This window comes from Ochotona princeps, chromosome 30, assembly GCF_030435755.1.
Source record: "Ochotona princeps isolate mOchPri1 chromosome 30, mOchPri1.hap1, whole genome shotgun sequence".
In the NCBI taxonomy this organism is placed as follows: domain Eukaryota; kingdom Metazoa; phylum Chordata; class Mammalia; order Lagomorpha; family Ochotonidae; genus Ochotona; species Ochotona princeps.
In genome coordinates, this window is record NC_080861.1 from 6,994,847 (window position 1) to 7,007,265 (window position 12,419).

The 12,419-nt window shown below is 40.6% G+C and overlaps 1 protein-coding gene across 2 annotated transcripts in view; it reads right to left on the reverse strand.

The window, feature by feature from the left end:
- TBC1D5 (TBC1 domain family member 5) overlaps nt 1–12,419 on the reverse strand; it is a 273,887-nt gene that overhangs the window by 77,588 nt on the left and 183,880 nt on the right. For both annotated transcript variants that reach the window (XM_058657229.1, XM_058657228.1), the window contains exon 14: nt 4,137–4,243. In XM_058657229.1, coding sequence (XP_058513212.1) covers nt 4,137–4,243 — 107 coding nt within the window. The remainder of the gene's footprint in view (nt 1–4,136; nt 4,244–12,419) is intronic.

The window sequence follows — 12,419 nt, forward strand, 5'->3', positions numbered from 1 at the left end:
GTCCTCTTTCTATACCTCTTACTTTACTGAATTGTTTTTGGAAATCTGCTCAGTAGTTCCATTATAACCAAGAAGAAAGGAGAATTATGATTGTGGTCTGCAGAGTTAAGCATAAAAATCTATGTTTAAAGTGTACAGCATGGTATGAACCCTTCACAATCATTTTCATCCTTACACACACATTTTCAAAAGTTTTGAAGAGTTCTTAGGTCACTTATAAACATGGAAGTTTCATTTCAGCTTCAATTAAAAAGAGATGCAATGACATATCTATTATGAATAAAAGAATTTATACAGAAATATATAGGTATGACACCACTTTAATGGAAGATGAAAACTATACTGCTGGTTTTTTTGTGGAATATGGATATGAAATATTCTTGGTTAGTGAACTCCACGTAGATTAAAGTCAGTGCTGTGCACTGGAAAGAGGGTTGTGTTTGAGCAGGAATTCAGTTCTAACAGTCGTAATAATAAGCATAAGCTATATGCTTACAAAACGAATAGGACCCAAGTCCTAAGGAAGAATGTTGATTAAATATGAAAACAGATAAGACGCAAGGTGTTGCAAAGATTCAAGGACACAGCGTCCCTGCACCTCGGGATGATGTCACAAAGAAAGCAGGAGGGAAGGCAGCAACCTAAAGAGGGGACGAACTGACAGAGGAGCCATAAAGCTACTACTGTGAACCAGGAAGCTTACAAACTTGCTGACCTTGAGAAGGCCACGTAATTTTAAACTCCACCAGAAAAGACCGAGGGACAGTAACCTTCTCTGAATACTTCATGGGGCTGCTATGAGGGCCCAATGAAAGGTGCCAAATGGCTGGAAAACTGGGTAGGAGTAAGATCCTATTATTAGAGTTTACAGTCTGTTCAAATGAGAAGGGTTTCCCCAGGAAAGAAATGAAAGCTCAATGTCTCAAGGTCTACCAGTGCAATCTATTTTCAACCGAGCAGTCTCTAGAGGGATTTAGGAATGGCGGCAGGACAAAGTGCTTTTCTGTGGCTTTACAATGAACTTACTAAGGCTTAGAGTTCCTGTTTTGTTTTTATTTTATTGAACCTGTCAACAGCACTCAACATTACTGTCATAAGAAGCTGGGAAATGGGAAAATGTGCTTTCATGCCTCAAATCTCATCTTTCTACCAGTTCTTTTCATTGGAGATTGGTTCAAATATTCTAAGTATTTCATTGTTGCCACTAAATATAAAGCATTCAAGCACTAGGAGGATTGTTTTTGCCTCTTTTTTCTTCCCTGGCATAAATGGTTACTTCTGTGACTGTAACCAACAAAAACTACAATGAAATTTCTGACTATTTGTGGGTTTCTAAAATATAACTTCTTATTATTTCATGAAAAAGTCAGTTCTTTAAAGACAAACTGACTGGGCAGGTCATTAGAGATAACTTAATTTAACCTCCACATATTACAAAACAGAATATCTAAGGTTCAGCCAGCATGACATTGCCAAAATGATGAGGGTGGCTGATGGCAGAATCAAGCTTGACCCAGGATCCCAATTCCTTTCTTGCAGAACACTACGCTGCCACAGACCTACATGAGCACACGGTGGCAAGAGATAAAGGCTGTTATTTATAATTCATTAGTCATCAATGGGCAAGCCATTCTACACAGGGAACCATCACCCGTCCCTAGGTTAGCCACCTGCAAGCTCCTTAAGGCTCCCTAGAGCTCCCACTCCCTCTGGACGCAGACATGACCATTACAGCAATGCGCTCCCAAGTGTCTTGTGACCTTGACTCCCTATCACGCTCAATTTCTTATGTTTTAGAACTATCCGGTTAATATCTTACATTTTATGCCACAATCTTGGCTGCATTTTCTTTTTTTAAAAAAGGGTTCACTTATTTTTCTTGGAAAGGCAGATTTTCAGAGAGAAGAAGAGACAGAGAGAATGATGATCTGACTGCTAGATCACGCCCCAAGTGCCTGCAATGGCCAGAGCTCAGCTGATTTGAAGCCAGGAGTTTCTTCCAGGTCTCCCATGCGGGGTCCCAAGACGTTGAGCCGTCCTCTACTGCTTTCCCAGCACATAAGCAGGGAGCTGGATGGGAAGCAGAGCAGCCAGGACAAGATGGGATCCCAGCGGACGCAAGGTGAGGACATTAGCCACTAGGTCATCGAGTCGGGTCCTTGACTGCATTTTTAATTGGTAAGACTTAATGGAAAGGTGCACAATCATTCATTTTACTCGGACATATGCTATTTCATCTTATTAAACCCCAAAGAACCTGTATTTGTAATGCGTGGAGAATTTGTTTCATTATATACATGCATTATGTGCACCGTTTTATTATGCAGTTAAAAAATACTCTAAAAGATTCTGGAACCTGAAAAATGAATCATAAGATCTAGCAGATTTAAGTAGGGAAGCATTACCAAGATCCATAGGTTTGGAGAGCATATTCATTTCTCCCTTCAATTAAATCAAACAAATTACACAAGCAGAAAATTACATCTTTTAGCATTTTTCCCACTCTGCATGAATTTCTAATTCTAACCTGAGAGAATGCCTTAAAATTTAGATCAAAACTCATACATTGTTGACCAGCAACCTTGTTCTTTATATAAACATTTCCTCACTGTGGTGGATGCCTTTTCCTCCCTTTTGTAAGAAGTACTTATACAACCCACACACATTTTTGCACATAAAAATCTAAATATGAAATTTTAGATTTTATACTCAGATTCCTAAGCCTTATGAGAGAAAAAAATGCATTGTTCCTTAAACATCAGAGAACTGATGGCGTACGTATCTGATGCCTAATGATATTTCTTGATGTAAAAAAATGATTTTTGCAGAAAACAAATAGATACATAAAGAAATAAATTCTTTTAAATCAATCAAACAACAAAACAGGGGATATGCTCAAAGGTCGAAGTCAGCAGGCAAGAAAAAAAGGGCAGAAAAACTTCAGCTTCAACATTTATGTGAAACTTGGAGGCTCAAGTTGATCAGACAGCTTTGGCAATGGAATCCACAGACGGACCGACTGACTCAGACAGTGTACCAACTGCCAACGTGCCTGTTGGGGTGGCTGCCAAGAAGCCAGAGGCTTGGATTTCCATCCAGTGCCTGGCACTCCGATAACTTGTGTTTGAAGCTTTCTCTCTTATACTTCAGCCAATATTTTTGTTTGGATCAAAAGTAGTATGGATTCACAGATTTTTTTTAGATGATTAAATGTTCTTATTTTCAAGAAATATAACATTAGTGGTAAAAGAGTACACTTTTTCTCTGAAGTGTAAAGAAATCACTTTATACTCAAATAGAGAAATCAGTGTCAAATTTTCTTTAAATCTTAATTTTATTAAGCTACCTTTAGCTCACAAAATAAGATATGTAGGGCCTGGCACAATAGCCTAGTGGCGAAATCCTTGTTTTACATGCACTGTGATTCCATATGGATGCGGGTTCATGTCCCGGTGGCCCCATTTCTCATCCAGCTCCCTGAGAAAGCAATTGAGGACAGCACAAAACCATGGGAACCTGCACCCACACGGGAGATCTGGAAGAGGCTCTGGGCTCCTGGATTCGGATTGGCTCAGCTGTGGCCACTGTGGCCACTTGGGGAGCGAAGAATCGGACGGAAGATCTTCCTCTCTGTTTCTCCTCCTCTCAGTGTATCTGACTTTCCAATAAAAATTAATTTTTAAAAGAGATATATATACATTTATAATATGAACTAAATCAGTTTTTCATAGAATTAAGAGCTCCTTCAGAACTGGCCCTTTGTATAGGCCTACCTTCTTGACCATCACATAGCTTCTGATCCTCTGTTGGGTGAGTTGGTAATGGTTAGGCTCTAAGGAGAGGCAGTTGTTAACTCCTCTACTTGTTAAGAGGAAAGCAGGAGGGAGGGTAGGACAACCTTCTGCAGGACAAGAGATACCTGTTCTAGTTTTACATGGCAGTGTCCGTTCGATCTGTCAGCTGACCGGCTGGCCAACGAGATAGTGAGTTTTGGCATACAACTTTAAGCAAATTCTACCATCAGGCATTTTATCTGTTATTAGACAATCTCACCTTAAGAATTCTTCAACTCATTCGGAGAAGTCTATTTTTTTCACCCAAGTTGAAACTGTACGTATCGTTCTTGGGAAGCTTACCTTTGGATCTCGGAGGAACAGAGCCTTAAGAATGAGCGAGTGCACATCCCCGATGAGGGGGTACTGCATCAGGAGGCCCAGGCACGTCTGGTAGTTGCTGGAGATCACTAAACGACAGGGAAGGAGAGTTCAGACACAGCACTTCTGAGGACACCTTGCATTACTAACAACATAGAAATGAACAACGTAGAGCCAAAGCAGGCAAAGCAATAATTGATAAAAGGAAGGAAGGAGAAGGCGTCTTTACCAAAATGGCCTTTGAAGCCACTTCCTGTATTGTTAACTGCAACCTAACATACTAGTGCTTATCCTCAGTGCTGGAAGGAACAGCTTCAATCCAGATATGTGCTCACGTTTGCAATATAAATAAATTCCCAGAAACATGCATATTTATTGCCATTTATATGGCTGTGTTTAAATGTCTCCAGTTTTGCTGCTTAGAAATTAGTAACAAAAATCTTATTAATGAGAAAGAACCAGTTTAAAATTCTCATAACATTTACCTTGATTACTACGCTTTATAACTTACATGTTATTCTTTCCTAGATATAAATATTACATAATTAGAAGTTCAAGAAAATATAATTTCTTTCAATTGTTTGTATTCCTAAAGGTAACAGGAAATTTGGAGAGGAAATATGTATTCAGTGTTTCTGTAGGGAAAAAAAATGTCAAAATCTTCATAGTTAACTTCCTCAGACCCTCATTTCTTTCTTTCTTTCTTCTTTTTTTTTAATTAAACCCCGTTTCCAGGCAGGTCTGGGTGAACAGGCTTACTGCGTTGCAGTCCGCCATTGCTGCTGTAGCCGGGCCCCTCCACAGGCCTTGCTGGGGAAGTCACATGATCGCCTTCACAGCGCTGGCCGCAAGGAAACTGAACAGTCACAACTTCCTGTGCTTGTCAGCGATTCACTTTCACTTTCAAGTTCCTTGAAAAATGTTCCACAGGACAGCAACTGGGCTTTAGTGGGAACAACATGAATCTCAAAATAACAATTATTCGAATCAGAGATACCACTGATTCTTAGCTTTTTTTTTTCTCCTGTTGAGAGAAACCATGTCTTCCGGTAGCTTCTCACTCCTTTCTCTGCACACATGAGCACTGTGCGAGGAGGAGACAGGACTGGGCAAAATGAGTAATTAGGCTCGATGTAAGGAACCACTTTATCATCTTCATTTCCACTGCTGAGCTGACAACTTGTAATTTCATACATCTGCTTTCATTTGTAAAGCACTCGGTTGTCCCACCCTTTCTCTGTCTCTTCCCACTCTCCTTGTCTACCGTCCTTATGTAACATTCAGTTACCTGTTCCCACTTGGTCGCTAGAAATTCAAAATGCTTGGATACTAAGAACGGTACAATGTTTCCATTTCATGGTTTGTTTAGAGTTCTGACAAGTGAACAAAACTGGGAAAAATAATTAATTTATCTGATAACTGAAGAAGTTATTTTTTTCAGATTCTATAATGACTGTATTTTAGGACCCGACGAAGGGGGCCTTTTTATATAAATTTGGTAAGGCAGGCAGGAGTTTTGCCTAAAGGATTTTAGGCTCAGTATTCAGGACTGGATTTCAATCTAGAGACCCTATTTAAATTGTCCATAAAGTCACCTGAAGATCATCTACATGACTCACTTATAGCAGCTGTTTAAAAACCCGTGCAATGGGTCCAGCCTTTAGCCTAGTGGCTAAAGACCTCACCTTGAATGTGCCATCCTAAATGAGCTGACAAACAAGTAAAGCTTCAGGCTTTCTCATAATTCATCGCTGTTTCTACTGAAAATCAATCCAATTGGTTGGTTAGTGCCCTGTGAGGCCCTGGCAAAAAGGAGGCACTGAACGAAACAAATACCATGTACTCTGAATACTTGCTGCAGTCCAACTACAGACATGAAAAAACATGAAACAATCAGCAGCACCTCAACTACTTAAAGACCCTTACAGTGCTGACTTTCCCAGGACAAAACAGCAATGATCAAAATGGAATTTCAAATGGACCATCAAACAAAGGGAGAATGAGAAGGAAATAAACCATAAATAAAAAACAAAACTTTTTAAATCTTTCTGGTCTTGGGGAAAGTGTAAGGCACTGTTTTAGCCCCACAAAACAGTGATTCTTAGTTTGGTGCCTAAAATCCCGAGTCTGTCTTTTTTTTTTTTTTTTTTTAGACTTATTTACTTTTTACTAGAAAGACAAATTGAATTTGCGGAGATGTCTTTCTGTAGGTGGATGGATAAACTATGAACATCTAGACAGTGACGGGTTTGTTTTTTCAAGGTGTTTATTTTGAAGGGCAGAAAGAAAGGAATCTCCCACCCCCCAACGCCAGTAACCACTGGGGCTGTGCCGGACTGACACCCGGAGCTAGGGACGCCAGCTGGATCCCTCACGTGCTGGCAGGGACCAACTACTTCAGCATCTGTTTCCCAGAGTGCACATTAGCAGGAAGTGGGAGTGAAGAGGCAGCAGGTGGAGTAGGCACACCGATGCATGAGGCAGGTGTCCCCAGGGACACACCTTCACAAACACCCACCCCAGATAATGGGGTGCTCTTCAGTATTAAAAGTAAATGACCAGTCAAGTCATACAAAAAAAATATGTATGTATTGTATATGTATGGTGTATCACCTAGCAAAAGATGCTAATCTAGAAAAGCCACCTCCTGAATGACTCCAACTATAGGACATTTTGGGAAAGGTCAAGCGACGCAGACAGCAGAAAGACAGGAGTTAGAGGGAAAGGAGGATGACGAGACAAAGCACTCTGCATGTGCAGGGCAGTGAAACCACTCGATGGGACACTACAATGGGGAGCACATGTCCTGAGACCTGGTCTAAACCTGCAAATGCACAGTACCGGGAGTGAGCCCTAACGCAGACCATGGGCTCCGGGCAGTACTGCTGTATCTAAGCAGGCTCACGGACTGACAACAGTGAGGGCAGCTGGGAACATGTGGGAGCTTGGGATATGTGGGAACTCTATATATTCTGCCTGGTCTTGCTGTGAATCTAAACTTCTCTTTAAAACTAAAGTCTATTTTTTAAATGTGAACATTAAATAAAAAATAGACAGTGAGCCACTACAGTATTTCTGAATGTGTTAGTGAAATTTCATAAAACAGTTACTCTATAATAAAACATAATATAAGTGACATTTGTAACTCAAAGGACACGTTAATACCCATAACTGATATGGCCATGAAAACAACTGTCAATATTTTATGTCTGAAGGGAAGAGAGCTGGCAGGCAGGAGGTGCTTAAACATTCCTTCTAAAACAGGACCGCCAATTTGTGCTTTGATAAAACTCTGTGACACATTACCATGTGGTTTAAGAGAGTGTTTATTTTTAGTAACTGAGGCTGGGTGCTGCTTTTTCTAGAAAAGATACGAAAATTCAATTTGCAGTTGAAATAAACTGCATTTTGACATGAGTATAATGTTGAAATCATGTTTTTAACTAGAAAATAGAGAAGTAAAGCTTTGGGGGTGGGACAGATGGGAGCGCTGGCAGACAGACTGGGGCTGAAGAGTCAGCTCAGAGGAACGAGGCAACGAAAGGCACAACATGTGATTCACAAAGAGGACACACCTGTCAGGCCAGGCCAGGCGAGGGAGTGGCGGAAGGAGACAGGTAAACCCTAGTACGCCAAGGTGATTGTGCTGGCCAAACCACGAGGCAGGAAACACTGGGCCTACGTGCCAAGAGGGAAACTTGCCATTTGCAGAGTGTTCAGAGAAAAAGTAAATTTAACAAGACCCTAACTATGTGAGAGATACTTTATGCTTGAGAAAACCTATAGTTAAGTAGGCTTAATTATAGCATTTGGGCTACTAATGCAATTTACAAGAGAAATAAAAGCAATGTTACATCAAAATTAGAATGCTTGATAATAGTTAAGGTAAAATTTTACATCAGGATGTGAAAAAATTAGGTAATTTTAAAAACAGACAATGATGTCTTTGAAAAAGTCATCGTGAAAAGTATAGTTTAAAATGATCATTAAAAAATGATCATTTACTCATTATGACCATATTCCAAGCGTGAGACTTGCACCTCTCCTTTTAGCACCCTGCACAGAAGTCCACTCCTGGCTCTCTGTTTTGTGGTCGGATATTGCCCCAGTATTAACTGGACACACAAAGATCTTTCAATGTGTGCAGGGGGAGGAGGGAACAAACACGCACTTGTAATCTCATAAACGAATGGTATAATGGAGACCATAGTCGCAGAATCAAACAACTCCACTGTGTCTCCACTCCCCCAATAAAACTGTTAAATAAACCTTGACAACAAAATGCTAGACTCTCCACCTTTGCTTACACCTATAATGTCATGACACCCCAGAGAGCAGAGTGCTGGAGTTGTGACTACAGTTTAAGCACTCTTTTATCATAAAGCCCAGGGGACAATGGGGATGGAGGGAGAAGGAGGATAAAAAAGAGAGAGAAAGGAGGGAAGCCCTATATCTAAAAGGCTGAAAAATGGAAAACAAGAATAATAATTAAAAAAAAAAACCACTTGTAACTTGTTCTGGAACAAACAAAGCTTATGATTAAGTTGGGATGATAAGACAAACATCCATAAACTAAGGAACAATAAAAAGGAACATGTATAATTAAATGCTACTTATTGCATGGTATTGTTTAAAATCTTATGAAACTGCAATAGTGGAAGATCAATGAGGGCTAGCACGCTAAGAAAAGGTTTACTGTAAAGCTGTTTCCCTCCCGGCTTGATGGAGCAGGACTTAGGGAAGCGGACAGAGGGGAAGGAGGGATTCGCAGGACAGACTGAGGTCAGTTAAACAGCAGTGTGCCCAGGGGCGGCTGCAGCAGGCCGAGGGTGCCCGCACCCAATCCCAGAGTGGTGGCCTGTGATGCTCGAGAACGGCCCATGTACTGGCTCTCTGCTCGTGCGCAGTTCTGGGCTCCTTCACCATTCATCCGGGGAGTGAACCGTGGCTGAAAGAGCTCTCTTTGTATCTTTAAAGAAAATGAGTGAACAGTTGTGAGGAAAAGTGTGCCTTTTAAAAACTATTATGGGAATAACAATTCATGATTACTGGCACATTGTTTTCATATCTCTGAATTCTCCTGTTTGTCTCTGTATAATTTTACTCCATACAACAACACAAACAGCAGAAATGTTTAGTCTCACTACTCTGGAGGCCATGTTCCCCAAGGAAACAGTAAAAGGGAGAATGCTTTCTTTTCAAGCTGCGGGTGCCGGCAGGGTTTGCTTGGCTGAGGACTTGGAGGGAGAAGCTGTTCTCTTTCTGCTAGCTTCTGGTGATGGCTGAAAAATCCTCGCCTCTGGTTAGCTGGTGGAAGCATCACTCAGATCGTCTCTGCCTTTACATCACACTATTCTCCTTGTCTTCATGCTGTCTCCCCTGTGTGCACGTCTTTGTTCAGATTTTCTCCTTCTTATAAAAACATTAGTCGCATTGGACCAGAGGCCCATCACACTCCAATATGACCTCATCATAACTAATTATAGTAACAACAATCTATTCTCAAATTGGGTCACATTCTGAAGTTAGGGTTACTTCAACATCTCTTCTTGAGGGATATAATTACCTGAGCCTGTAACATTAGAGTTTTGGACTACATGTAGTAAGCCTTCAACGCTTTTTCATATTATGCGTTTCTCTGAAAAAATGATCACAGTACAGACCTCCGATTCGTAGAAATACACATACAGTGTTTTGCACAGCATCGGGATGGTTACACCCTTTGCAGCCCATCTGTTGAATCGCGAGGACATGCAGACTCCGGTAAACACACAAGGACGGGCATCTCTGAAGGAAGGCCTCCCTCAAGTGAAGCATCTCTCAGTTACAACTGGAGCTTTAAGAGAACACATGTTATATTCTGTACTGTGATGTCGACTTGGGATTTTTTGATCTGATGAACCTGACACTACTGGGCGGAACTGAACCTTATAGTCTGGAAGCTCCAGCACAGCACCAGGAGTCAGAAGCCACAGGCCTGGGACAACAACTTGACACCAACATTCTTGGAGGACCAGGGCTGGCATGTTATTCAGCTTCCTCCTAGTGCTTGGCAGGACGTGTAATGAAATTATCTCATTAGCACTGCCCTCCAGTGCACTCTGCCAGCTCTGTTCTGCCTCCCGACCCTTTATTCTGAGGAGCAGTGGCTTTTCTTTCCACGCCTAGCCCTTCCAGAGTCACTGCTGCCCCTGCGACCCCTGGGAGTTGGGGAAAGGCGAAGGCTCCTGTAGCTTCCTGGTTCTGCTTCCAAGCCACTGTTTCCTATCTTTCCACTAAAACACTCATCGTTCCTTGAAGTCTCACTGTACATATATTCGTCCATCAACCCCCCCACATCATCATCACTGATGCGTCATGATGGCTGGCAAACAGCAGGGACTCAGTTAAACACTCATTGAGTGATTGATTCTTTGAATAAATGCTTGAGTAACAGTTGCTTTCTTGGTCACCCTTCCCATTCCTCATTGTCTATCATATTTCATCATTAAAGCATGTTGGCTTTAGCTCTCAACACTTTTCTAATCAACTATTTTCTCCCCTGCATGACTGTCATGACCTTTTACCTGATTTTCTTACCCTAGTCTTGTCTCTGTCAAGTTCATTTTACTCTAAAGTGACCACACTTCTGCTCTCTCAGGTCTCCGTGCCTGCCATGCCCGCCATGCCCGCCCACATGAACCACTTTCTCTGTTCACTCATGCTGGCACAGAGGGGAAGTCAGTGCCTTACCCTCCGTGTTCATGCTATCATGTTTCAATCACAGCACCATCTATATTAGTGCTAATTATGTCAGAATTCCTTGTTAGGTGCAGTGTGATTAGATACTTAATGTGTATTCACACCTTTTTTCTTTTTTTAAACATTAGGAGATCTCAATCACTGTTGTGGAGCTAACCAAGAAAATGAAAAGAAGTTGGATTAAATACTGAAATGAAAAGTTGTATTACTTCTGCATTTTCCACATGTGTCCATATGTTTCCTAAGTCATCAGAGAAAAGATGTAAAATGCTTAAAGGCTTCAGTTGTCAAAAATGTGCCATGTTTTATAAAATTAAGAGAACAGACCTTAGCGTAAGAGGACGAACAAGCCAAGCATATAGTGGTGATGTAAAAAGGTGTGGAAAGAGGGAACTGAAGTGTTTAATACGGAAAATCAGGACACATTTCAAAAGTTGTTTGAGTTTGAAAGTTTTGTGTAAATACAATCCAGAAGGATTTTCTCTGAAGGAGGTTTCGCATTGCCTTTGTTCCTCTTTAACTTACATCAGAAGCAGCTTACAGCATTACAAGGGAGATCAGTCTTGAGTATTCTAAAAGTCAGTATCCAGCAAAGCTACCCAAACCTCCTCCTCCAGTTTCCAGATGTTTCCTCTGATGATTTCCATGTTCTGGTATGATTAGCTTCAGCTCAGAAAGATGAAACTTACATTTTGTCTGCCAAAATCCTAACTATCTGACCTTCGAGGCATGGATTAAAAATCTTCAATTTTTGGATGAAATGTAATGTTTTTTCTCACTTATTTCTTCTAAATAATTTGGATGGATTTTAAAAGTCTAATCTAAAATTTTAAAGAATATTAGTGTTACCAGAGGCATAACAAGAGCATCTGGCACAACTGGTATTCAATGAACAAGCAGAGACTCACACAGTGACTTTACCATCATGATTCTGAATGAGCCTATATGTTCTTCTGACAAAGTCCTACTCCCAGGATAGCTCTTCTCTTAATTCAATCACACCACTTTGTACAATCTTTCCCTAATTATATTTTGTGAGCTGTGATTATTTCTCTTGAAAGGAACATAACTTGAGGTATTTTGAAATTTAAAGCATGCTTTGATATCTTCTTCAAGCTGAGGATTATCAGACCATTCCAAAGGGACAGGCACTGTCTCGCTGGGTATTACAAACACCATAAGACAGATCTAAGGAGATCAAAGCAAATCTACCATTAATCTAAAACATGACATCCCCAGAAAGAAGTGAAAATATATCTAAGTGTAACTTAATTGGCAAGAGGTTGATACTAAAAAATCAGCTCCAATCTCCTGATAAATATTCTTAAATACTCTTACCTGTCAGAAGGTGGAGCTCTAAACATATCTGAAACTCTGGCTTTTATATATGCATTTCACAATTACATGTAATGAGAGATTAAAGCAAGAGTAAAGCCTTTGGAAAAATGGTTCGAAAGAATATTCCAGTTCTCTCAGGATAATATCATCTACATTTTCCAATATGTCCATAGTTAAGCAACAAAA